Source organism: Pantherophis guttatus, chromosome 10 (assembly GCF_059756535.1).
Source record: "Pantherophis guttatus breed Tessera chromosome 10, ASM5975653v1, whole genome shotgun sequence".
In the NCBI taxonomy this organism is placed as follows: Eukaryota; Metazoa; Chordata; class Lepidosauria; order Squamata; family Colubridae; genus Pantherophis; species Pantherophis guttatus.
The window spans coordinates 1,579,355-1,605,588 of NC_142072.1; the positions used below are offsets into that span (position 1 = coordinate 1,579,355).

A 26,234-nucleotide genomic window follows, 5' to 3' on the forward strand; every position below is an offset into this window, starting at 1 on the left:
CCACCTATTTGCACATGGCAACTCAAGGCGACTTACAAGAATATAAAAACAATAAAACTCATAAAAGAGAGTTTTGAAAAGAGCAGCTCACTTACTCCTTCCAGCCCAATCTGGCATCTTTCTTGTTGCCAGCCATTAAAAACCAACAGGGTTTCCTCCAAAGCTAAATTCATCTGCCTCTTCCCTGCTTCCAAACTGCGCCCAGAAACTAAGCAAAATTGGGGCTTCTCCTGCTAGAGACTTAACTGGGAAGGATCGAGAGCTCCATAACATTCCTGGCATTGCGTGACTCGTTCCAGTGCAGGATTTCCTGTGGGTTTCCCGGCAAGAATGATCCTTCAAGAGTGATCCTTCGGGGTAGAAATTGGAATTAAATCCAGTTGGCTCTTCTTTGGCAGCTGCTGATCTCTGCTGGCAGGAACGTGGCATCGCAGCGGGCAGGATGGGTGATCGGAGAGGTTGTGTAGGGATAGCAACAATGCCACATAATCCTTTTCCTGCCTAGTGTGTTGAATAAACTTAAAACAGGGGGGGTCAGGAAATAAGATGCATTTTTTCCTCCGATTTTGATTTCCCTCAGCTCATTTTCAGTTATTCCGTAAAGATCCGTACCCGGGTTGCAAAATTTCAGTGGATACCACCATGGTGGCACAGATAAGGAGCTGGAGATTTTCAAAATCTCACACCTTACAATAAAATGCGTTTGTACTCGGGTTGCAAAATTCAAGGGGACCCCAGCACCGCAGCGAAGATGAAGAGCTGGAAATCTCAAAAGTTTACGTCTTTCAGTAAAATGAAGAGAAAAGGCTTCCAGACACTCTTGTGATTTTTTTTTTAAAGACCAGGAGTTCGATTTTAATTTATATTTAAGAGCTGGAATAATTTTCTGCCTCTTAAGATTGTGGATGGTCAGGAATCCTTTTTTCTTTTTCTTTTTTTCAAAACCCTACCCAATCCACTAGAAAGTCAGAGTGGCCAGATAAGATTGAGTTATTGCTAGATGGTTCCTGTTTTTGCAATTCTTCTGTCTGGTATGTGGGTAGAAGGCAGCTGCGGAAAACAGATGCTTTAATCGAAAATCTTCCTCCCACTGATGACTGCTCTTCACCAGGAATTCAAAGGCCCTTTGGAGGAGTACAGTAAGCAGATCATCTTCCATTTGGATCATAATTGAGGCAGGAATTACGGTCATAAATCTCTGCGGTTGTGAAGTCAAGGCATCAGGTGACCGGTTTTGAACTTTTGACATTTGTTTCAGTAGTTTTTAACCAAATCTATTTTCCTCAATAGGCATTTTTGGGGTGGCCAGAAAGCATCCAAAAAAATCACAAATCACGTGGGATGCTGTAAATGGCTGAAAGTGAGCCAGTTGTCAAGCATCCAAAACATACCACGTGGGTGTGTATACATAGAGGTAGTCCTTGACTTACAACCACAATTGAGCCCAACAGCAATTCGAAGGATGACTGAAGGAGAGGGAGTCGCCTTTCCTTTCCATTTTTTCCTGAGCCTTGGACAAAGGTCCTGCCTGCTCTCGTGACCATTGACCAGGGAAAACAGGGTGCAGGTCCCTTCCCTGACATTCCTAGGACGACCGTCCTCCGCCTGGCACAGACTGGAGATTTACCGGCCAAGTTGGCATGAAATGTTTGGACACAATCCACCATAAATGCCAGGCAACTGCTTGGATGTGGCCATCTTTGGAGCAGCCTGACTTTTCTTAGCTCCTAGCTTTCTCTAGGAAAACTAAGGTCTGGTTTGCATCACCAGGCCAATACTCTTCAAAACGTTTGGGGGAAGAGGTGGCTGAATCGGGGGCGAGTGTGTGTCCATGACAATTTGCCACGGGGCGATTTGCTGAAGAGCATGAGTTACTCTGATATCAAAAGAAAGGAATGATAATCACTGATATCACAATCATTAAAGGATGCAAAAGGAGGGACGAAAGGAAATCTGAATGACAAAAATTAAAATAACTGTTTATTAATTTAAATAACTGAATTGTTACATCGTCCTGCTGCAAGTTCTCCCACAGCGAGTTGGCTGTGATGAGTTGATTGTGGTGACTTGTCCTGTTCCGGAATCGGGGCATGTGTGCGTGTTTGTGTATCTGTCTATCATCTTTTTCCAGTCCAACAATCACCTTTGATCTTTTAGGCCACTTTGTGGAAGTCAGCGCCTACACCTGTTCTTCCAGATGCCCCCTGCCAAAAACGAACAGCCGTCGGCCTCCCCTTTTTTCCTCTGCCCCAGCCCACCACCCCTATTTTAAAAGACAGCTGTCCTCTCTGGTGTTCGTTTTTTTTTTTCTCTTTCAAATGCAACAATCACAGTTGAGCAGAGGCAGTCTCCCCATGAACACCAGCTGCTGTGGATAAAGAATGCCGGATTTTGGCTATCACGGTCTAGGAATGTGTGGCTTGCAAGCATCGAGTGATGGTTTTGGGGAGAAAAAAAAAGCAGGACAAACGGCCCTCTGGCCAGTGCTCTGACTCCTTCCAGTGTTGCAAACACCTCCCTGAGTTCTGAAGAGACGCTGAGGAACCCGCCATAGATGGGCCACCCCCCCCCCTTATACGCGGCAATGACTCAGGTCCCCAACTCATATCAAATGAAAGATTTTAGTTCGGGGAGACCTCTCGATCTCTCCCTTTGCAGCCGGGCCCGGGGTGGGTGTCCCCTTATCTCCTCGCATTCATGCTCTTCAGGGCCGGGTTTGGGTATTCTGGGTTTTCAATCACCCCTTTCCCAAATTTGAGCTCCAGGAAGCTGCGGTAATTGTTGGGCACCAAAGCCACGAAGCCGGCAAACTCGATGGGCACCAAGGGCTTTAAAAAATGCTCGGGAAATTCCACGTCTTGCCGATGGTCCATCCAGGTGTCCTTGGTCATCATGCCGTTCTTGGGGTAGAAGGGCCACAGGTCCACGTGCAAATGGTTGTGCTCACTGTACTGCACCCGGTAGAAGTCTCCCTCGATGGCCTTTTCCCACACAAAGCCCTTCTCGTCCACGATGGAACCCGACTCGGCGCTCCGGAGCAATTCGCAATTGGGAATATCTTCCAGGTAGATTCCCAGGTCCACGTCGTAATCCCAAGGGATGATGTCCTGGTGGCGGGCTGCCCCGAGGAGCGTTCCCCCCTCCAGCCAGTACCGCACCCCAGAGATTTCCAAGATGTTGATGACGTATTTGGTGGTTTCCCTCAGGGCCTTGAGGCAGCATGGCGGAGTCCAGCGGTTCTGGTAGAGGTATTCCGGCGTGTCGTCGTGGATGGTGCCGAAACACCGCGGCGTCTCCTTGCCGCATCCAAACCACTGCTGCTTGCCATCTTCCAGAATCACCTGCTTGATGCCAAAATCCCGGAAGAGCTGGAGCTGATTGGACTTGGCCAGGTTATCGGCTTTCCACTGGTTGTGGGAGGAGGTGAGCAGTGGCAGGTGAAAGGGAGAGAAGGGGTGGTCCAGGAGACGGATGGCCCATCCTCGCAGAGACGTCTGGATGAAGAGGGAGGTCAGCAGAGGTTTGGCCAGAGGCATGGAAAGGTTGAAGAGGCTCCTGGTGCGAAGGAGCACCACAGCTTTCCCCTTCAAGGCAGTGCAGAGCTTGGAGGCAGGAGGCGTCTCGCTGTACTCCGCGGTCCATTCCTTGAGATTGACCTTGAGGTTAAGGCACCGGAAGGGCAGCAGGGAGTGGACTGCAGCTGCCACCATCTCTACTTTCCCTTGGCTGCTCTTGAGTTCCTCCAGCATCTCCTCCAGCTGCGACGCAGAATCCACTCTCACCCCGTCGGGTACCAAGGCCACATACTCAGTCCTCACGTAATTCTCCGGCCTGGATATGTAGGCCGGATGAGCCGGGGAAGGTTTGAGGACGACCAGCTGGACGTTGGGCACCTTGGGAAGAAGCAAGGGAGGGTAAGGCAAGCTGTCGGCCACCACCAGGACAGGCAGCTCCGGGTCCTGCTTCAGGAAAGACTGCACCACGCTGGAGACGTAGTTCTCAAAATCTTCAAAGTCTCGGATGAGGACGGTGATGCCAGGGTGGAGGGGTCCCAGGTGCTGAGGGTAGCTGGGCTGGCCGTGGTCCCTGTGCCGCTGTAGGATCTGCTGCTGCAGCCTGGAGATGTAGTAGAGGATCAGCAGGTTAATGGCAATGGCGGCGGCCAAGATGCCCTGGCAGAAGGTGACCCGCATCTTGAAAGGTTAGGGTGGGGGTCGAGGGGTCCTGGCCTGTGGCCCGCAAAGGGTCCTGCAGCTCCAGTCTTGTCCATCCAATGTTAGTTCCTCTGGTAGGCAGAGAGAAACAGAAAGATAAATTAAAAAAAAACAAGGGATTTAGATTGTAGTCTACCTGGAGATTTTTAAATGTTGCCCCAAATTACACCAGAAGAAAAAATAACTCCATTTTCATGAGGCAGCTGGCATGGCGTTGTGGCAGAGATGCTGGCTGAGAAACCAGGCGGCAGGGAGTTCTAGTTCTGCCTTAGGCCGGGTGACTTTGGGCCGATCCCTCTCTCTCTTAGCCCAGCCCACCTCACAGGGTTGTTGCTGCCGGGAAAACAGGTGGAGGAGGAAGGGGTACAGGTAGTCCTTGACATACGGCCACAAGTGAGGCCAGCATTTCCGTTGCTAAGCAAGGTAGCTCTTCCAATGAACGGCCAGGCGTTACAGCCTTTTTTGTGGCACGGTTGTTAAGTGAATCCAAGCCCGTCGGGAAGGCCGCAAATCCAGATCACGTGATCCAGGGTCACTGCAACCGTCCTAAATGCGGGCCAATCGCCAAAAGTTGGAACACAGTTGGGTATAAAAAAAAAAACGGTCACAAGTCACTTTTTTCAGGGTCACGGTACCTTGGTAACCGTCGTTAAACGAATGGTTGTAAGTGGAGGACTACCTATACCCCTGTATTAGATGGATCTGACCCCATCCGTCTATGTGAAGTTAAATAATAATAATAATAATAATATATAAAATAAAACAAATAACAGGTATTGACCGTCTTGAGCCCCTTTTTTGACCTCTGAAAAGCTCCTCGGGGGCCAAAGGCGGCGGATAAATCACTAGAACGGCGGGAGCGCCCTCTGCGTATGCTCAGAGGCCCCCTTTCCCCTTCCTGGCCAGGGCCCTCACCGCTGGGCCCTCCGTTGCCGGGGCAACGCCTGCTCCGCCCCAGCCCCGCCCCTCCCCAGGCCGGCCGGGCGGCCTCCCTCCCATTCCACGGGGGGGGGGGTGTCCCGCAGTGTCTCTGTGAGGGGGGTGGGGGTCCCCGTCCGCCTCCACGCGGGGCACTTACGCCTCCCCCGGCACCATAACGCCTCCCGCTTCAGAAAACCCGCTCATGGGGGGGACACGCGTGTCCGCGCGCCGTGAGAACGGGCTTCTATTTTCTCCCCCCCCATCTCAACCCTCAGCGTGGGCCGCTCCCGCCATCCTTTGCGCGGCCAGAGGCCTTCGCTCGCAGCAGCGCCTCCCAGCGGCGGACAGGCCGGCCCGCGATGCCCGCGAGACGGTCGCCATAGCAGCCGCGGGTCCCGCCTCCCCTCCCTCCCCTGCCGCGCGCCTCAGGCCCACTTCCGGCGCGGCTCCCTCCGGGCCGGAAGTGCGGCCTGCCGGCGCGCGCGCACCCCGTCCCTCCCGCCCCTCAGCCGCGCGCGCGCTCCCGTCCCCCTCGGCTCCGTCCTCGTCCGTCCTCCTCCTCCCGCGCCGGCCGGGCCCGCGATGTGGCAGCAGCCGCCGCCGCCGCCGCCCCCCCCGCCGCTGCTGTCGTCGCCCATGGAGGCCGAGCGGGCCCCGCCGGCCCGGACCCCGCCGCCCCCTCAGGCGCTTCAGGCCGCGGGGGGAGACCAAGCGCCGCCGCCGCCGCCGCTGCTGCCGCCGCCGCCGAGCGGGGCCGCCGCCGCCGCTTCCACCCCGGGCAGCGGCGAGCTGAGCCTGCCGGGCATCCTGCACTTCATCCAGCACGAGTGGGCGCGCTTCGAGGCCGAGAAGAGCCGCTGGGAGGCCGAGCGGGCCGAGCTGCAGGTGGGGCGCTGACCGGGCCGGGTGAGGGGGGGGGAAGGCGACCCTGCCCGCCGCCATCTTCCTTGCGGGGACTGGGGGGGAGGGGGAGGAGGGGGGGCGCTCCATCCCATAATAAGGCCTGTCAGCCCCCTCCCCCCATATCCTCAGTCTGAGGGGGGGGTTTCTCCCAGAGGCGCCCCTTTGCGTGTGTCGTTCTTGGGGGCTGCTGGGAGTTGTAGTCCCCCCCCCAGGTGGGACCTCTTTGGAGAAACCCCCCCCTTTGAAACTGGAGGGGGGGTCTGACTCTGTAGCCCTCCAGATGGCTCCTTGGGGAGTTTCAGGGACCCTCAAGCCCAGCATGCCTGAAACCCCCACCCCAACTAGCTTTGCAACTGTGGTGGGGTAGCCATTCCTGAGTGCCCCCCCCTCCTCCCCCACTTTGAGGTCCTCCCTGTCCTGTAGAAAGCTGAGTTGGAAATTGGGGGGATGTGAACCCCTCCCCCCTTGATGTGGGGGGGTTGGTGCTGCAAGTTTGGGGTGCAGAGGGGCCGGAGGTGGGCAGAGGTGAGACACTTAAGCCACCCCCCCCACCCCCCAAATGGGGCTTGGAATGAAGGCTTGGATCGCAGTGAAGTTTCTCCAGGGCCAGAAGTCCTCATGATTTCAAAGTAATAAATGCCACCCAGGTCTGCATCCGGTTCGGCTTCCTTGATCTAGGTTGGATCACGTCTGGGGAATGGTTTTCTCCCATCCTTCTTCTCTGGTCGGTAAACTGAGGACCCGGATGGTTGGGGGCAATATGCAAATAATGCTGACGTTGTAAACCACCCCAGAGAATGCTCTCAAGCGCTGTGGGGTGGTATGGAAGCCTCAATGCTTATTGCTGTTTCTGTAAAAGATTAGAGATCACCATTTGCCCAGGATGGAATAAAGAAGGACACCTGTCCCGGGACACGGGGTTGGACTAGATGGCCTCCGAGGTCCCTTCCAGCCCTGGGATTCTGTGAAGGTTGCCATACAGGAAAGGCGAGAACGAATTAGGGAGTCGAACAGCATCCCACAAAAAGGCGCATTGCAAACCGCTTCTGCGCTATGGCCAAAAACACACCTGCTGTTTTAGCCTCCGTTGTGGTCACAATTCAGTGCCTGGTTGCCTGATATTTAGGCCATAAAGGGAGGAAGGGGAGAGTCATGCTAATATCAGTGAAGGATAACTTTATTTGAAGCTGTAGGTAGCCCAGGCACGGGGTGCTCTGAGTCCTGCTTTTGAAGACGGTTCATAGCACCGTCTCAGACAATTTGGTGTATCGGGTCTGTAAAAGAGTAAGAAATTATAATTGGTGTCTTGGGATCTGGTACTGGAATGACAGTGAAATATCCCATATTTAGCCCCCCCCCCAAAAAGCTGGCAATGGAGAGGGGTGCGTAGGGAAATGTTGCAGCCACCTACTCAGTAGCAGATCAGGGAAGTATTAAAAGAAAGGAGCATCTGCGCGAGGTAGGGAGAAAAGCTCATCCTTGTCACCCCAAACCGGTTGGGAAGCAACGATCCCCCCGGCTGCCATAGTGACGGTGGAGAATATAGAAGGCGTGTGGTGCTTCTATATCTCGGAGCCTGTACAAATATAGGAGTGGGTGTGATTGACTGAAGACTGGAGATAAGTATGGCACATGGACGCTTGAGAGCAAGGAAGGATCGGTCTAGAGAAAGTATTCTCCACAATCGGACGAGAAGCTAATCAAGGAAAGAAGCAACCTGGAATTAAGGAGAAACTTCCTAACAGGGAGGACAATTAACCAGTGGAACAGCTTGCCACAAGAATTTGTGGGTACTTCATCATTGGAAGAAGAGACTGGGCAGCCACTTGTCTGAAATGGTATAGTATCTCCTGCTTGGGCAGGGGGTTGGACTAGAAGACCTCCAAGGTCTCTTCCAGCTCTATTCTGGCAGTTTCAAAAGGTTCTAGGCCCTTTCAGAGGGTTTTGACTACAGGTAGTCCTTCACTTGCAACCATTAGTTTAGGGATCCTTTAAAGTTACGACGGCAATGAAAAAAGTGACTTGGGACCGTTTTTCACATGTATGGCCATTGCAGCATCCCCGTGGTCATGTGATCAAAATTGAGACACTTGCCAACTGACTCGTGTTTATGACGGTTGTGATGTCCCGGGATCACGTGATCGATTCCTTTTTGCATCCTTCTGACAAGCAAAGTCAGTGGGGAAGCCGGATTCGCCGAACAACCGTGTGACTAACTGAACAACTGCAGTGATTCACTTAACAGTTTGGCAAGAAAGGTCGTTAAATGGAGCAAAACTCACTTAACGACCGTTTTGCTTCTGAACAAAAATTCTGGGTTTGGTTATGGGCCGTAAGTCGAGGGCTACCTGTATGTCTTGGTTGTTGGTGTGAACTCAGCCATCAGGGTTTCTGAAGCTGGGATCTCCGACGTGCTTTTCCTGGCGCCATTCCTTGCCCAGCGAGTTTTACCAGTCTGTTTGAAACAATAAAAAAAACCCTTGCACACACACTTTCTTGTCAGAGCTGGTAGGAGGCGGGTCCGTCCGTCCGTCCATGGTCAGCCATGATTTTTTTAAAAAAAATTTGATTTATATGCCGCCCTTCTCCAGAGACTCAGGGCGGCTTACAATGCGTTAAGCAATAGCCTTCATACTTTTGTATATTTATACAAAGTCAGCTTATTGCCCCCACAAACTGGGTCCTCAATTTACCTACCTTAGAAAGGATGGAAGGCTGAGTCAACCTTGAGCCTGGCGAGATTCGAACCTGCAGTAATTGCAGACAGCTGGTGTTAATCACAATGCTATCAGTCTGCTGAGCCACCAGGCCCACTGAAACGAAACTGCCACAATCGCCTCTTCAAGCCACCCTAATTCTAGTAAATAACACACCACCTCTCTTCCTTTCTGATGCTCTGGCTCCTGCCACGGAGTTTCTTCGCTGCAGCCGTTCTGGGAAGCCTGATTAAACTTTTAATTACATCCTCAGTGCAGCCTATAATCATTAACCCACAAAGCCAGTTTGCATGGCACCGAGGTGGCGATCAGATATCTGGTCGCATTCAGTGTGGATTTAGCCTGATGATGCCAGGGTTACTATTGGGAGCAAACCTTTGGTCTGGGCGAAATGCTTCTCGTAAGTCCCCTTCCCTTTGCACAATGATTTCATTTGTTCGTTTATTATAAATATATCTGCCGCTCTCCCGTCTGGTTGGCTGTCCCTTTCCGTCTGAAGAAGTGCCACCCCATCCAGAACCAATGAGGAAAGAACCCCAGATTTGGGTGGTCTTAAAACCTCTCGGTCCTGTTAGGGTCCATCCTAAACCTCTTCCTCCCCATCCAGACTGCCACAATCTCCAGGCACGAAACTTTTGAGACATCCCTTGGTCAGCCCAGAGTAGAAAGCTACAACTGGCTGTCCTTGGTATACTGAAATCTATGGAGATTCTCAGTCATCCAGGGCAGGGGTCTCCAACCTTGGCAACTTTACGACTTGTGGACTTCAACTCCCAGAATTCCTCAGCCAACCTTGGCAATTCAAGTCTTAAAGTTGCTAAGGTTGGAGACCCCTTAGAGCAGTGTTTCTCAACCTTGGAAGCTTGAAGATGGGTGGACTTCCAATTCCCAGAATCCCCCAGCCAGCAGCGCTGGCTGGGGGATTCTGGGAATTGGAAGTCCACCCATCTTCAAGCTACCAAGGTTGAGAAACACTGCCTTAGAGGGTCGTTGAGGCCATTTGGAGGGTTACCTGTGTCCTCGGGGTCACCTGAGTGGTGCAAATGGTTCCTGTAGTCTGCAATTTTTCCTCTGGAAATTCATTCCTACTCCCACACTATTGAGGATTACCTGTATTTGCAGAAGAAAATGGGCATTGCCTGGCACCCTTGTACGCACAGGGTATAAACTGCCTAGATCAGGGGTCTCCAATCTTGGCAACTTTAAGACTTGTGGACTTCAACTCCCAGAGTTCCTCAGCCAGCAAAGCTTCAACTCTGGGAGTTGAAGTCCACAAGTTGTGATCCAGGGCACAGTTGTCCCAAAGGTGCTTTTTTCAAGAGGCAGCCGGACTTTCTTTGTTTTTCCTTAAAGACGTTTCACTTTTCACCCAAGAAGCTGAAGAACTGAAGAAGCCTTCTTGGATGAGAAGCGAAACGCCTTCAAGGAAAAACAAAGGAAGTCCTGCTGCCTCTTGAAAAAAGAACCTTGGTACAGGTAGTCCTCAACCTACAACAGTTTGTTTAGTCATTGTTCGAAGTTCCAGTAACTCTGAAAAAAGAGTTATGACCATTTTTCACATTTAACAACCATTGCAGCATCACCAGTGTCACGTGATCAAAATTCGACCGCTTGCCAACTGGTTCCTATTTATGACGGTCGCAGTGTCCTGGGGGTCACGTCATCCCCTTTTGCGACTTTCTGACCAGCAAAGCCAACGAGGAAGCCAGACTCACTTAACAACCATGTCACTAACTTACCAACTTTAGAAATTCACTTAAATCCCTGGCGAGAAAGGTGGTAAAATGGGTCATAAAAATTCACTTAACAAATGTGTCACTTAGTAACATAAATTTGGCGCTCAGTTGTGGTTGTAAGTCGAGAATTACCTGTATAAAAACCTTCATTATAAAGATGTAAAACATCACAGTAAAAATGAAAAAAAAAAACAACCCTAAAAATTTAAAATATGCAAAGCAACCGTGGAGGCGTTCTCCGTGTCTTATCCATCTGGTTACTCAAGAGAGGAAGGTCTGAATTTTTACTGCTGCTTACTAAGTGCAGTTTAAGTTTTCCTTTCTAAAAATGCCACTTTTTCTTGGCAATCTATGGGTCTTAACTTCCCAGCATCCCCTCAAGACTGGATGCATCGGTTTTCCTCCTCCTTCAGGTCACAATTGTTAATGTTCTGAGTCTTGTAACACCTGGATGGTTAAGTTAATAAGAAGGACGACATAAGCAGGAAAAGCCGAGATCAGAAGTGTTTCTCTCGCGCTACACTGAACATAGAATCCTAGGGCTGGAAGGGACCTAAGAGGACCTCTAGTCCAACCCCCCTGGTCAAGGCAGGAGACCTTAGTCCATCTCAGTCAAATGGTGGTTTGGTCTATTTTTGAAAACCTCCAGCAATGGAGCACCAGAGGCAAGCTATTTCGTTGATTAATTCTACTCACTTGTCAGAAAATTTCTCCATAGTTGCATCTCTCTTTAGCAAGCTTTCACGCACTACTTCTTGTCCTCTCCTCCTTTGGAGAATAAGACAGTCCCCTCTTCTCTGGGACAGCCCCTCAAATATTAGAAGACACTTATCATGTCCCCCTTATTCTTTCTCGGCAATAGGCTAGAGTTGACATACCTAGCTCCCTCAACTATTACAATTTTGCCCCCAGAATTTTTATCTTCTTTGTTGCTCTTCTCTGTACACTTTCTAGAGTCTCTTTTTTGTATTGTTGGGATCAGAACTGGATGCACTACTGTGGGTTTATGCTCTTCCTCACACACACACTTTTTGCTTGACGTGGGATGTTTGCGCAGCTGGTCAGAATTGCCTGTCCTTAACTTGGGGTTCCTTCCTCTTTTAGGCCCAGGTGGCTTTCCTGCAGGGCGAGAGGAAGGGGCAGGAGAACCTGAAGGCCGACCTCGTGCGGAGAATCAAGATGCTGGAGTATGCTTTGAAGCAAGAAAGGTGAGCCACCATGCAGGCGTCACGTCCCCTCCTGAGTGTCCCACGTGGAGGTTCAGAAGCGGCGTGTAGATATACCTTAGTTCAGGGATCTCCAAACTTGGAAGCTTTTAAGATTTGTGGACTTCAGTTCCCAGAATTCCCCAGCCAGCATAGGGGAATTCTGGGAGTTGAAGTACACAGGTGTTAAAGTTGCCAAGTTTGGAGACCCCTGCCTTAATTTATTAAGATGGAAGTCAGCGCCTGAATTTGGGAAGGGGGGGAGGATAGGAGGAGTTCTCTCCTTTTGAATGTCCTCACAGTATGTATGTATGTGTATATGTATGTATGTATGTATGTCCCGTATTTTTTGGAGTATAAAATGCTCCGGACTATAAGACGCACCTACCTTTTTTGGGGAGTAAAACAAGAAAAAAAATCTGCCTTTGCCTCCCAGCAATTTGCCTCCTTACAGCAAACAGCCTGCTTTAGTTTCGTTTTCATTTTCAGCACAGCCTGATTAGCACAAGAAAAAAAAAACTGCCTCCCAGCAATTTGCCTCCTTGCAGTAAACAGCAGAGGCCCGCGCAGCTGTAGGCAATGGCAATCCTTGCAGCCTGAAACAGCAGAGGATCGGGAGGCAGATCCAACTGACAATCAGCTGCTTGTGCTAATCAGGCTGTGCTGAAGCTGAAACGGGCGGTTTGCTGCAAGGAGGTAAATTGCTGGGAGGCAGAGGCCAAAGGGTGGGGGCCGGCAGGTGGGCGGGGCTATATTCGGTGTATAAGACGCACCCAAATTTTCACCCTCTTTTAGGGGGGAAAAAGTGTGTCTTATACTCTGAAAAATATGGTATTTGTTTATTTTTTAAAAAGCTTACCCTGCCTGTATTATTTTATAAGTAACACAAGGCGGTGAACATATCCAACACAACTTCCTCCACCTATTTTCCCCACAACAACAACCCTGTGAGGTGGGTTGGACTGACTGGCCCAAGGTCACCCATTCAGTTTTCAAGTCTAAGGTGGGACTAGAACTCACCGTCTCTTGGTGATTGGCCCAAAGCTACCCAGCTGGCTTTCCTACCTAAGGCAGAGCTAGAACTCCCAGTCTCCTGGTTTCTAGGCCGGCACCTTCCCTGTCAAACTGCCTCTCTCGCTTTGAAGGCATTCCCTACATTAAGGGGCACAGCGAGAAATGACCGCTGACATCCTTTCCTAAACTTTCCTTGTTAATTCCAGGTCAAAATACCACAAGTTGAAATTCGGCACTGAACTGAACCAGGGAGAAAAGAAACCGGAGCCCTCTGAACCAGGTAGTGGGGCCGGGCTCACAGCTGCGCCTCAGTCAGAGGGACTCCGGTTCCAGGGCTGCTGTTGGGTGGGCCCCGGAGCCGAGGGACTTGCTGATGGGACTCTCTTTTACACTTAGTGTCCAACGGGCCAGCCGAGCCCCTCTCCCTGGAGAACAGCCCCTTCATCTGGAAAGAAGGACGCCAACTCCTCCGTCAGTAAGTAGCAGAGGCTTTCTGGGGGAGGTGGTGTTCTAAGGGTGGGGATAACAGCCCCTTTGGCAGCTGTTTTTTGGACAGTTTTTAACAAGGAGTGTGCCAGATCCCTTGGCCTCCGGGTGAAGCGTGCCAGGTTGAAACTGTCTGGTCCCCGACTTACAACCAGAATGGAGCATGCCCATCATGGTCGTTAAGTCCTATAAATAAGTAAATATAAAGATCTCTAAATAAATAAAGACAGGATGTTCATAAGACGTGTCAGCCACGCGACCGATCTGATTTTAAGACCTTTTTGCATGGCAGTCGTTAAGCGAAGCAGTGGTTTGCTATGGGCCAGTTTGCCAAAAAAACAGGAAGTGCCGTAAGCACGAGATGCTGCAACTGGATGTAAATGCAGGCTGGTTGACAAGTACCCAGAGTGCGGTCACATGACGGGGGGAAGGGCTTGTGGCTGTCAGAAGTTCGGAACCAGGTCATAAGTGCCTCCAGAGAGGCCCCGTCATAACTTTGGTTGGTTGCAAGGGTGAAGATTGCCTGGGTGAGTTTCGGCCTCGAGGCCGCCAGTTGCCAACCTGTCCGTTTAGTTCAACTAAAGGGCCGCCTCTCCCTCGGACCCCGGGGTCTCTCCTGCAGGTATTTGGAAGAAGTGGGCTACACGGACACCATCCTGGACATGCGCTCCAAGCGAGTCCGCTCTCTGCTGGGCCGGTGCTCCATGGAGCTGAACGGGGCTGCCGAAGCCAGCGGCCTGGGCACCGGACCAGCCCTGGCGGCCCCCAGCCTCAACGGAGGAGAATCGCTTCTCGTCAAGCAGATTGAGGAGCAGATCAAAAGGTGAGCGGCCATCGGGATGGGCTTGGGGAGGGGAGGGTCTGTCCAGGTTAGAGAGGGGGACTTCGCTGGGAGTCCTGTCCATCACAGCAGCTCTTATTAGGTTTCCTGGAACAGTGAAACCAGGCACTGACATTTTTTCTTCGTAGTTCCTGTTTCATGTTGACATTAAGGTGCTAGCAATAGCATTGATGATGTTACCTAGTTGGGTCATGAGATGTCTGCAAGAAAACCATCAGGCTCACAGAACACCAAGGACCTCCACAGTCGTCCTCCTCCATTCTCCCATTTCTTCCTTTTCCTTCTCCTTTTCTTCCCTTCTTCCTCTTCCTCTTTCTCCTCCTCCTCTTTTCTCCATTTCTTCCTTTTCCTTCTCCTTTGCCTCTCCTTTATTTTCTCCTTCTCGTCGTCTTCCTCCTCCTCCTCCTCTTTTCTGCAAACCCCACTCCTTTCTAGCACTGATGATGTTCCCTACTTGGGTAATGAGATGCCTGCAAGAAAACCATCAAGCTCAGAAAGCACCAAGGACTCCACAGTTCACCACCACCACCACCACCACCACTCCCTTCTAGGACTGATGATGTTACCTAGTTGGGTCCTGAAATGTCTGCTAGAAAACCCCCAACCTCGGCACCCAGGACCCCTCAGCCCAACCCTGAGCTACAAAAGGATTCCCTTTCCTTCCTTCTGGCAGGAACGCAGGGAAGGAAGTGAAGGAGCGGATCAGTAACCCCGTCATGGAGAAGATCCCCTTTTTGAGGGGTTGCGAGGACGACGACAGTGACGAGGAGGAGGATATGGAAGGCCTGTCCCTGGAGACGCAGCGGCAGCACAAGAAGCAGCGCGTAAAGGTAAAGCCTTCGCTCCTGGTTGAAATTGTTGGGATGCAGCAGGCACCGGGAAGCAGGCAGGCAGACTAAGCTGCTGAGGGGTGCCCAGTTTCCGGTGAGGACTAGAACCTTGTCATTTTTAAGGATGGAAACTGGATTTCAGCTATTCTTGCAATAAAATTTCTAAGGCAAAACTGAGCATGAAACGTGGAACTTGCAATAGGCGTTGTAGTTCCACGTTCAACAAGCCTAGTTCGGCTTATTAATCAGGGTTTTTCCTTTAAATCAGGAGTGTCCAAGCTTGGCGACTTTACGACTAGTGGACTTCAACTCCCAGAATTCCCCATCCAGAATTCTGGGAGTTGAAGTCCACCAGTATAAAGTCGCCAAGCTTGGACACTCCTCTGCTTTAAAGCACGGGATATCAGTCACCACGTGCATACAATTAGTCGTGTCTTTTGCCTTGCGTGTGCAATGTTTTAATTTATTCCCTTTTGCTTTTCAAGTTGAAAAAGCAGAATATCAGCCTGCTGCCATTACGGTAGCCCTCGTTCACTCCAGAAGCATTGTAGCTTCACAACAGGGCTATCCTGAAAATTACAAGGCCTTTTTGGGGGTGGTATTTTCCCTTCAGTTTGATTTTTTTGGGGGTGGGGGCACAAGGAATATTTTACATCCTTTTCCGTTTCTATCGCGTGCTGAGACAGCAAACGAGAAAACGGCTTTTCTACGGCTAAAGAGGCAGAATCCTCTAGAGCAGTGTTTCTCAACCTTGGTAGCTTGAAGATGGGTGGACTTCAATTCCCAGAATCCCCCAGCCAGCAGCGCTGGCTGGGGGATTCTGGGAGTTGAAGTCCACCCATCTTCAAGCTACCAAGGTTGAGAAACACTGCTCTAGAGGTGGATTAGGAATCCAGGCCTAACTGAGCTCTGCTGCGTTTCTTGGCAGCTGGCCAACAAGCCCCTGATGCCAGAAGTGGAGGATGACGACGACGACGAAGATTCGGAGGACGCTCTGAGCGAGTTTGACTACTTGGGCTCCGGGGAAAACGGGGAAGGATCTGGGGACACGCGGCGTGCCGGAGATGGCAACGAAGTGGGTAAGTTCTCGGTGGTCTTGATCGATGGTCTCCTGACTCCTTTATCAGGGAAGGGTATCGGGAAGTAGAAATGGGAGAAGAGGTTAAATCTGTGGAGAAGCTGCATCGGAGGCCTCCAGCAACAGCTTCGACATCTTAGCTGCTGGGGGTCAGAAGATGTTTCCTCACTTGGGAACAGGAGAAGCCACCAAGAGACCCTTGGAAACAAAGAGACCGTATCCCGTTTCAGACTAAAAGTCGTCTTCATCTTACAAACAGTTCATTTAAAGTTCATCTAAAGCAGTGTTTCTCAACCTTGGAAGCTTGAAGATGGGTGGACTTCAACTCCCAGAATCCCCCAGCCAGCGCTGCTGGCTGGGGGATTCTGGGAATTGAAGTCCACCCATCTTCAAGCTTCCAAGGTTGAGAAACACTGCTCTAAAGGCCCAGGAAAAAAGTGACTTATGCCCGTTTTTCAGGCTTACGACCGTTGCAGCCTCCCCACGGTCACATGACCAGAATTCAGAGGCTTGGCAACTGACTCATGTTTTTGACGCTTGCAGTGTCCCGCCATTGTGGGATCACGTTTTGTGACCACCTGGCAAGCAGGATGCCAGATTCACTCAACGGCCATCTTACTAACTTTAACAGCTGCAGTGGTTCACTTCATAACTTTGCCCCTGTGGCCGGGAAAGTTGTGAAATGGGGTAAAACTCACAAAACAAATGTCTCACTTAGTGCCTATGGAGATTCTCCGTCATCCAGGTCAAAGGTGTTTTTTTTCAAGAGGCACCTGGATTTTCTGGGTTTTCTTTGACGATGTTTTGCTTCTCATCCAAGAAGCTTCTTCAGCTCTGACTGGATAGATAATCCTTCCACTCCCCACCATCCAGTCAGAGCTGAAGAAGCTTCTTGGATGAAAAGCGAAACATCTTCGAAGAAAATCCAGAAAGTCCAGGTGCCTCTTGAAAAAGCACCTTTGGGTCTCACTTAGTAATAGAAATTTGGGGCTCCATTGTAGTTGTAGGTTGAGGACTACCTGTCTTGTCTTTGGTGACGCCTTCGTGCTCCTTGAATTTCAAAACGGGGCCTGATTAGCAACCATCAAGGCTGACTCAGTCTTTCCTTCCTTCCTTCCCTCCTTTCCTTCCTTCCTTCCTTCCTTCCTTCCTTCCTTCCTTCCTTCCTTCCTTCCTTCCTTCCTTCCCTCCCTCCCTCCCTCCCTCCCTCCCTCCCTCCCTCCCTCCCTTTGTTTTCCTTCCTTCCCTTTCTTCCTTCCCTTTCTTCCTTCCTTCCCTCCCTCCCTCCCTTTTTCCTTCCTCCTTCCCTCCCTCCCTCCCTTCCTTTCTTTTGCTTGCTTCCTTCCTTCCTTCCTTTATTCCAGGGCCCCGCAGAGTGAAGCTGCAAGGGATGCTGGCTGATCTCAGTGATGTTGATGGACTCTCTCCTAAGCCTTCCATACCGCCAGCCATGACTTCTCAGCCCAGGTCCCACGAAGGTGATGGCTCCATACGTCTTTGGTTTCCAATTGACCTTTTCTGTCGTCCTGTCCAAAGCCCCCCTTCCTTCCTCCCTTCGCTCTGCCACATTCAAACTGTTTCTTTTTCCCTCCCCAAATCAGGGTCGCTGGGCTTTTCCTCGGATGTGTTCATCATGGACACCATCGGAGGGGGGGAAGTGAGCTTGGGGGACCTCGCAGACCTGACTGTCACCAACGACAATGAGCTGAGCTGCGATGTGAGTAGCCTTGGAGAAGTTCTGGAAGGCCTGCTGCCCTTTCACCCCCCCCCTTGTCCTCTCGCTTATCTCCCTGCAGCCGCCCTGCGCTACTGGGTGGGCCAAAAGAGAGGGTCTACAGGGCGGCCCAGGAAGAAGCCCCGGCCGTTGACTCTTTTCTCTCCTGCTTTCCCAGCTCTCGGACAGCAAAGACGCTTTTAAGAAGACGTGGAACCCCAAATTCACCTTGCGGAGTCACTACGATGGCATTCGAGCTCTGGTCTTCCACCACCGGGAGTCGGCTTTGGTCACCGCCTCGGAGGACGGCACTCTCAAGCTGTGGAACCTTCAGAAGACCGTGGCTGCCAAAAAGTGAGCCCCAAGGGAAACTCCTCCCTCCCTCCCTCCCTCCCTCCCTCCCTTCCTTCCTGCCTTCCTTCCTTCCTCTATCTATAGATCTATCTATATCTTCCATCCATCCATCAATTGCCTGCCTGCCTATCTCTCTATCTCTATCTATCCAGCTATCTATCTATCTATCTATCTATCTATCTATCTATCTATCCTTTCTGTACCACCCACCCATCCACTTCTGTGCCTCTGGGCAGTTTACAAATAAATCAAGTCAAATTGTATGAAAGCTACAGTCTATTTTTTGGTCTCTTCCGGTTTCAGGAATGCTGCGCTGGACGTGGAGCCCGTCTACGCGTTCAGAGGACACAGGTGCGCAGATGTGCTTGCTGCAAACGGGTGGGGGGGAGGGGCTTTTTAGGACGCCAGGCAGACAATGCCATTGGCCCCTCCCCTTGCGGGAAAGTACAGGTATCCTCAATTTACAGCAATTCAGCTCAGAGTTGCAATGGCACTGAAAAATGGGGTTTAGGGCCCTTTTTCACACAACCGTTGCCATGGTCACATGATCAAAATTCAGCCACTTGGCAACTGACTCATATTTATGACGGTCGCAGTGGCCTGGGGTCGTGTGATCGGCTTTTGCGACCTTCTGACAAGCCAAACCAATGGAGAAGCCAGATCTGCATAACAGCCGTGTGACTAACTTAAGAACTGCAATGATTCGTTTAAGAACCGTGGCAAGAAAGGTCGTAAGATGGGGCAAAATTCACTTAACAGCTGTCTCACTTAGCAACAGAAATATTGGGCTCAATTGTGGTCATAAATCAAGGACTACCTGTACAATGATAAGATATTATGTGGCAATCTGTGCCCTACTTTCTGACTCCCCCAGCAGCTGCCCCACTCAGCTGACTTGCCCTGCCTAACGGGGGGGGCGGGGGGGCGAGAACCTCAGCAAGCAACCCTGCACTGGGGTTGCAGAGGGACTAACAAAACCATCTTCCTCAGATACCTCGAGATTCCTCACACTGGTGTTGGGAATGGTCGTTTGGGCGTACGGTTCCTTCTTGCCTCTTCCAAGTCCTTCTCAGCCCTTCTCTGTGGTTTCCTCCTCAGGGGCCCGGTGCTCTCGGTGGCCATGGGTTGCAACAGCGAATCCTGCTACAGCGGTGGATCAGACGCCAGAATCCGCTGTTGGAAGATCCCCGATCTCGGCATGGACCCTTACGACGGCTACGGTAAGCAGGAAGCTCCCCTGGTTCAGCAGCCTCTTCCTCCTCCTCCTCCCCTCTCCTTGCTTGCAAAGTGGAATCCCGAAAGGAAATGCTCGGATGGAGAGCCGGGTTTTATTGTTCGGAGGCAGGAACCGTTTGGCTTCCTCCGTGTTTAGAACCGGAGACAAAAGAGGGGTAGGCTTTGCAATCTCGTTTCCTCCCCAAACGCTGGTTGAGCAGGATAAATGATGCATCATCCGTGGACTCAGAATTATTCTGGTGCCCTGGCTGTGTGCTCAGACCCTCCCTCCCTCCCTCCCTCCCTCCTGAACTAGAAGAAGGCTTTTGGGTTTCCTTAGCTGTTTGTCGTATCATTCAAATTCAAAGTTCCTTTTACGTTGTCTTGAACGGCTGGTCATTTCTTCATTTCTTCCCATGCTCCATGGGAACGCACGGGAGAATCTGTAAACACGGTTTATTTATTACTCAGATTTATCTGCTTTATTTTTATCCCGCCTTTATTATTCTTATAAACAACCTAAGACAGCGGACATAGCTAACATTCCTTCCTCCTCCTCCTCCTCCTATTTTCCGCGCAACAACAATCCTGTGAAGTGGGTTGGGCTGAGACAGAGCGAATTTATTGTTTTTTTTTTTTTAATTTGATTTATATGCCGCCCTTCTCCGGAGACTCAGGGCGGCTTACAATGCGTTAAGCAATAGCCTTCATTCTTTTGTATATTTATACAAAGTCAGCTTATTGCCCCCACAAACTGGGTCCTCATTTCACCTACCTTAGAAAGGATGGAAGGCTGAGTCAACCTTGAGCCTTGGCGAGATTCGAACCTGCAGTAATTGCAGGCAGCTGGTCTTAATAAGCTTAATAACAGGGTGCCTTAAACCCCTGTACTCCCAAGGCTCTTGTCTCCTGGAGACTGACCCAAAGTCATCCAGTGGCTTTCATGCCTGAGGCTGGACTAGAACTCACTGCCTGGTGCCTTCACCGCTAGACCAAACGGGCTTTTATGCTACTTTGGTCTGAACAAATCTGAGCAGCTTACAAGTAGAACCTTCTTTTCCTCGCTTCTAAATTCATGTTCCTAACCATGTTCCTACTATGATTTGTTCCCCCGCTTGCCGGGCACCGTCTGCGCCAAACGGAGGGTGCCAGATGTTGTCTCTCTCTTTGTGGCGTAGATCCGAGCGTGCTCCACACTGTCCTGGACGGCCACATGGATGCTGTCTGGAGTCTGGCCTTCAGTCTCGCGAGGAATCGCTTGGCTTCCTGCTCGGCGGATGGCACTGTGAGGATATGGGACCCGTGCAGCGGCTCCTGTCTTAGCACCTACAACGCGGACAACGGTGAGCCAGGCTGGGGGGGGGTCTGCAGAGGGGGGCTCACGGGGATCATACCCCAGCCTTTAAGATAAGGTGGAATAAGATAAGAAACTCTTTATGGTCACTTTTTTCTGTGAACACACTGGAACACATCAAAAAATGAAATTCTGATGCCTGTCCTCAAAAGCATGTGTGTACACACACACACACACACACACACATATATGTATGTATGTATGTATATATATACACACACACACACAATGTATACACACACACAAGGCACATGGAGTGCTGTTCCCTTCCCACCAAAGCTGGTCCCTATTTTTCTACTTGCATTTTTTTATGTGCTTTTGAGCTGCTAGGTTGGCAGAAGCTGGGGCAAGTCATGGGAGCTCACCCCATTACGCGGCACTAGGGATTCAAACCGCCGAACTGCTGACCTTTTGATCGACAAGCTCAGTGTCTTAGCCACTGAGCCACCGTGTCCCTTTACAAACACACACACCCACACACACATATAATAATCACAGACCATTTAGAATACATAGCGGAAAAAAGAGTCTTGAGAGTTAAGAAGGTTGAAACATCCATGAATATAACTTACAAATCAGTTGTAACTTCAAATGCTCAGTATACAAACTGTTGCAAGTCGAGGATTATCCGTAAATTAAAAATCAGAATACCACAGAACGGAGGGTTTTTTTTTACAATTATTATTGCGTTTGAGGGCTGACCTCCCCCGGGGCCCCTTGGGTTCTCTCCTGCAGAAAACGGCACGCCAACCTCCGTCGCCTTCTCCAGCACCGATGCCACGCGGGTGGTGGCAGCCTTCCAGACGGGCAGGGCGGTTCTCTATGACGCGGAGGCTGCCTGCCCCATCCTGACCTTCGAGGGCAGACCTGCCAGTGGTGAGTTGGGACGGGTGGATGAAGAAAGAGAGGCTTGTTTCCCAAGGGAGGAGCTTTCGGGAAGGGGGTTATGGGTTTTTGTGTGAATTTTAGGTGGGTAGGTTGCATTTTGAAATGATAGAAGTGTCATTAATTCTAAAATAGCAATAGCACTTAGACTTACCCTGTTTCCCCAAAAATAAGACATCACCTGATAATAAGCCTAATCGGGCTTTTGAGCGCATGTGCTAAAATAAACCCTCCCCGAAAATATTTAAACGCAGAGCTGGAAATCAGGTAAGACGGCAAGAGGAGGCCCGTCTTGCTCCACACGCCCCAAAATAATAAGACCTCCACGGCCAAGCGCTTATTTCGGGATTCAAAAAATATAAGACGGGGTCTTATTTTGGGGGAAACACGGTATATACCGCTTCACAGTGCTTGTCAGCCCTCTAAGCGGTTTACAGAGTCAGCCTCTTGCCCTCCAACCATCTGGGTCCTACAACTCCTCTTGAACCAGAGCGCCTGCCCTTCTCCTCTTGCCTTTGCACAGGAGCCAGTCAGATCAACCAAGTGGTGAGTCACCCCACCCAGTCTGTCACCATCACGGCACACGACGACCGAGGGATCCGTTTCCTAGACAATCGGACAGGTAAGGGGGTGGGGTGGGGGGGAAACTAATGGCCTCCGATTCCTTCAAGGGATCCTTGGGGCTCTCCGAGCTGGGTGGCTTTCTGGCAGACGTTTCATGACCCAACTAGGGAACATCATCAGTGCTGGAGGGGGGGAAGGGTTGTGGAGTGGAGGAGGAGGAGGAGGAGAAGTGGGGGAGGAAGACTGTGGAAACCCTGGTGCTCCGAGAGCTTCGTTGTTTCCTTGCAGATTCTCATAACCCAACTAGGTCATATCATTGGGGGGGGTGGGGTAGGAGAAGGAGAAGAAGAAGAAGAATCAACAACAGCTACTACTACTGTGGGGTGCTTTGTGCTCTGTGAACCTGGTTGTTTTCTTGCAGACATTCCATTAACCAACTAGGGAACATCATCAGTGCTAGTAAGGAATGGGCTGAATTTCGAGCCTGAGCTACAGATATTCTCCTTCACAAGAACGGGAAGCGATTATTCCCCCTTCAGGGCTGGAAAAGAAAGCTGGCAGGATCCGATCTAGCAGCCCTGATCATGTTTCCCCTCCGTCTCTTGCCCAGGGAAAGCCGTGCACTCTATGGTGGCCCACCTGGATGCGGTTACCTGCCTGGCCGTGGATCCCAACGGAGTCTTCCTGATGTCGGGAAGTAGGTGCCTTCTCTCCCTTCGTCTCCTGGGCAGAGAAATGAGCAAACCTCACCCAGGGCTGCTCAGCACAACCGAGTGGGAGGAAGGAGGAAGCTGTAAGGCCTGAGGCTCCTCGGGAACTCCGCTTCTCCTGGGCCTTTCACACACACACCCCACCTCCCCCGTGCCACCTCTGGCCCTTTGGTGGCCCCTGTCCGGCCGGCGTGAGAAATTAGAAATCGGGTGTCAATAAGGATAACACCATACGTGAAGTGCAGCTGCCTTGGTTTTATTTTGAAGAAATTTTCTTTTATTTCTTTTTTTCAATTGATATGCAAGGTAGTCCTCGACTTACGACCACAGCAGAGCCCCAAATTTCCGTTGCTAGGCGAGACAGTTGTTAAGGGAGTTTAGTCCCATTTTACGACTTTCCTTGCCCTTTTGTTAGGTGAGTCACCGCAGTTGTTAAATGAGTAATACAGTTGTAAAGTGAATCCGGCTTCCCCATTGACTTTGCTCGTTGGAAGGTCACAAAAAGGGATCACGTCACACACACACACACACACACACACACACACACACACACACAGGGGCAGTGGGACTGTCATAAATACGAGTCAGTTGCCGAGCGTCTGAAATTTTATCACATGACCACTGGGATGCCAGCAATGGTCCTAAGTGTGAAAAATGGTCCTGTCACTTTTTTCTGTGCCGTTGTGACTCTGATCGGTCACTAAATGAACAGTTGTAAGTCAAGGACTACCTCTAGGTGCATGCATGCGGGCCTACGCATCTTCACAGCTCTGTTGGTTCCGCCCTCCGCCACAGTCCCAGTTTCTCCTGGGGCGTCTTGGGAAAATTAATAGCCTACTCCCACGTTGGACGTAGTCCCGAGTCTTGGGTTCAAATGCTGACAACCCCCAGCTGAGTTCCCCCTTGAGAAGATGCCATTTGGCCTTAAAAGGCCCCAGCCTGGCCTTTGGGTTTTTGGCCGAGCGGCTGTGGCCAGAGACGGGGAAGACCCTGGCACTCCAGGAGGGTCTTGCATTGCGTGGGTGTACACCTCTGTGGGTGTGATTGTGGCTGCCTCCCAGCCGTCTCTCTCTTCCCGCAGGCCACGACTGTTCGCTGCGGCTGTGGAACCTGGATAACAAGACCTGCACGCAGGAGATCACGGCGCACCGCAAGAAGCACGAGGAAGCCATCCACGATGTGGCCTTCCACCCCAGCAAGGCCCTGATTGCCAGCGCGGGAGCCGACGCCCTGGCCAAGGTCTTCATATGAAGGGGAGGCAGGCCTACAGGTGAGCCCTGCGCCAGAGAGATTGGGGGGCAGGGGACGACAGACAGGATGCAGGCTCTCCGGCTTGAGCAGGGGGTTGGACTAGAACAGGGGTCTCCAACCTTGGCAACTTGAAGACTTGTGGACTTCAACTCCCAGAATTCCTCACTTTGAGAGGTCACTCAATGAACTGTCGTAAGTGGAGGACTGCCTGTATTCCATTATGCCATTAGGACCTCCTCTCTGCCTCCATCTTCACGAGCCTCTTGTTTCCTCTTCCCAGGAATCCTGCCTCTTCCGCTTCCTCCTTCCTCTGGCCCGGCAGTGGTGCTAACACAGCGCGTCCCTCACCTGCCGGGACCCTCCCCGTCTCTCACCTGAGCTCGGGACCGATGCCTGCTGGACAGCATGAGGGGCCATCCGCGGCCCCTTCCTCGCCCTCGCAGCTCACCTTTCTTCACCAGCACTGAAAACGTTTTTCCACTCATTTCAAGGCCGCCCTGTGGTTTTTATTTCCCAGCTCAGGGAGTGGAAATCCTCCCCCCCAATTACCCCCCCCCTCCCAACAGCCTTCGGAAGGGGAAGGAATCCCCCTGACTCAGCTGCTGGAGTAGCTTGGGGAGAGGCACCTGGACCCCCAAACCTCGGCTTCCTTGGGAAAGGGGCGTTGAAATCTCCCCCCCCCTTTCTCAGCTCAGTTGGCCGAGGACATTTTTGTTTTTTTCAAGCGTTTTGGGCCACTTTGATGCTGCACAGACTCTTCCTGAAGATGGACAAAATGCACTGGATGCCCAGCTCCAACATCCGGGCCTTTGACTTGCCCTCCGGCCCCACGGCGTGGGCTACGGGGCTCAAGATCCAGAAGAAATCAAGTGCCAACCTTTGCTCCTTCTGAGCCACGAGATGAGCCCCTGTTCCGCCTCTTACCTTCACTTCTTCAGCCCCTTTTAATTTGCACGCCTGGCGTGCTTCGCTCAGCCGCGACGATATTTGGAAGAGGAGACGGGGTGGTGTTCTCCTCCAACCCCCTGGCCCCAATTTCTCAGGCAGGCCTCCTGGAAGAGGCAGGAGATTCTGGGTGAGGGTCTCCTCTGATTTTGCCGGTATTCTAAAGCAGGGGAATCTGCAAACGTGGCCCCTTTAAGACCTGTGGACTTCAATTCCCAGGATTCCCCAAAGAATTCTGGGAGTTGAAGTCCACAGGTCTTAAAGGGGCCGCGTATGGAGACTTCTGTTCTAAAGGGGACAGGTAAGGGGATCGGGGAGGGGTCCAAGGAGCAGGGTTGACCGATCAACCAGCAAACCAGCCCATGCTGGTCTACCCTGCTAGAGACGGAGCATTCTGGCTTGTTCCCCTCCTTGCTGGCAGGGGGCTTTGGGGGCAGGAGAAGGGGATCCACGAATGTGATGAATGGGGTGATGAGGATGGTGAAAAGTTTGGGGGAAGAATGTTGTGAGGCCCACCCTGCGTGGTTACTCCTGGGTGACCCTGAGAGGGAGGGGAGGGGATTGTTACAATGGCCGGATCACCTGTCCTGGGCTAAGAGGAAGGTGTTCCTGCTTCTGGGTGGGTGGGGGGGCTGTGTGCTTGCAGAAGGTGGGGGAGCCTCCAGATTTGACCTCTGTTGATAGCTGGAAGTAAGCAACCCACAACATTTCTCAATTTGGGCTGCTTTTAAGAAGTGTGGACTTCGACTCCCAGAATTCCCGAGCTAACCAGCCATGGGAGTTGAAGTCCTAACATAACCGGTTGGGGAATTCCGGAATTTCCATCCTGAAGTACAATAGCCAGGGAATTCTGGGAGTTGAAGTCCAGAACTGTTGAAACTCAGTAGCATGCTGGCTGGGGGAATTCTGGGAATTGAAGTCCACACCTCTTCCTGTTGCTAAGGTTGAAAAAAAATCCCCGCTTATTGGGGAGCCATGCCTGAATCCAGCTTCATGGGAGCAAAAGGGGCACGAGGAGCCACCTTCCCACCTTTTGGGGGCCTGCACTGCGGATCAGACCATCCGCTATCCTGGAGGGGTGGAGCTCTTGTAAATTGTTCTCCCCGGCGCATCACATCTGGGCTGCTCCAATTCTCTGAATTGGCCAACCTCACCTGGGGTGGGCAGCTGCCAGCCTCTGTTCCTGGCCTGGGACACCTGTGGAAGGAGGCTGTTCTGCAAAGCGCTGGCGTACCTCTACGCAAGGTGAGGGCAGAAGCACAACTCTTGGGGGCATATCTGCAGCGAGGGGTCCTAA

At 51.5% G+C, this 26,234-nt stretch overlaps 2 protein-coding genes across 4 annotated transcripts; one reads left to right on the plus strand and one right to left on the minus strand.

Annotated features, from left to right (window-relative positions):
- Positions 1-1,958: 1,958 nt before the first annotated feature.
- On the minus strand, positions 1,959-5,577 carry FKRP (fukutin related protein). 3 transcript variants are annotated; one of them, XM_034438204.3, is made up of 2 exons: positions 5,293-5,577; positions 1,959-4,285 (listed from the first exon to the last, which is right to left on the minus strand). In XM_034438204.3, exon 2 carries the CDS (start codon positions 4,191-4,193, stop codon positions 2,682-2,684), a length of 1,512 nt encoding a protein of 503 aa, XP_034294095.1. In that variant the 5' UTR covers positions 4,194-4,285; positions 5,293-5,577; the 3' UTR covers positions 1,959-2,681. The 3 variants fall into 3 exon arrangements, with proteins under 3 accessions (XP_034294095.1, XP_034294096.1, XP_034294097.1); XM_034438205.3 differs by lacking the exon at positions 5,293-5,577 and adding an exon at positions 4,996-5,155; XM_034438206.3 differs by lacking the exon at positions 5,293-5,577 and adding an exon at positions 5,018-5,142.
- STRN4 (striatin 4) lies at positions 5,570-24,476 on the plus strand. Its single transcript, XM_060693771.2, has 18 exons — positions 5,570-6,020; positions 11,596-11,699; positions 12,917-12,990; positions 13,107-13,185; positions 13,819-14,019; positions 14,711-14,867; positions 15,796-15,946; positions 17,310-17,423; positions 17,547-17,662; positions 17,838-18,013; positions 18,317-18,364; positions 19,112-19,233; positions 20,407-20,571; positions 21,318-21,458; positions 21,991-22,089; positions 22,642-22,728; positions 23,823-24,011; positions 24,273-24,476. The coding sequence occupies exons 1-17, from the start codon at positions 5,718-5,720 to the stop codon at positions 23,990-23,992; spliced, it is 2,307 nt and encodes a 768-aa protein (XP_060549754.2). The 5' UTR covers positions 5,570-5,717; the 3' UTR covers positions 23,993-24,011; positions 24,273-24,476.
- Positions 24,477-26,234: the final 1,758 nt, after the last annotated feature.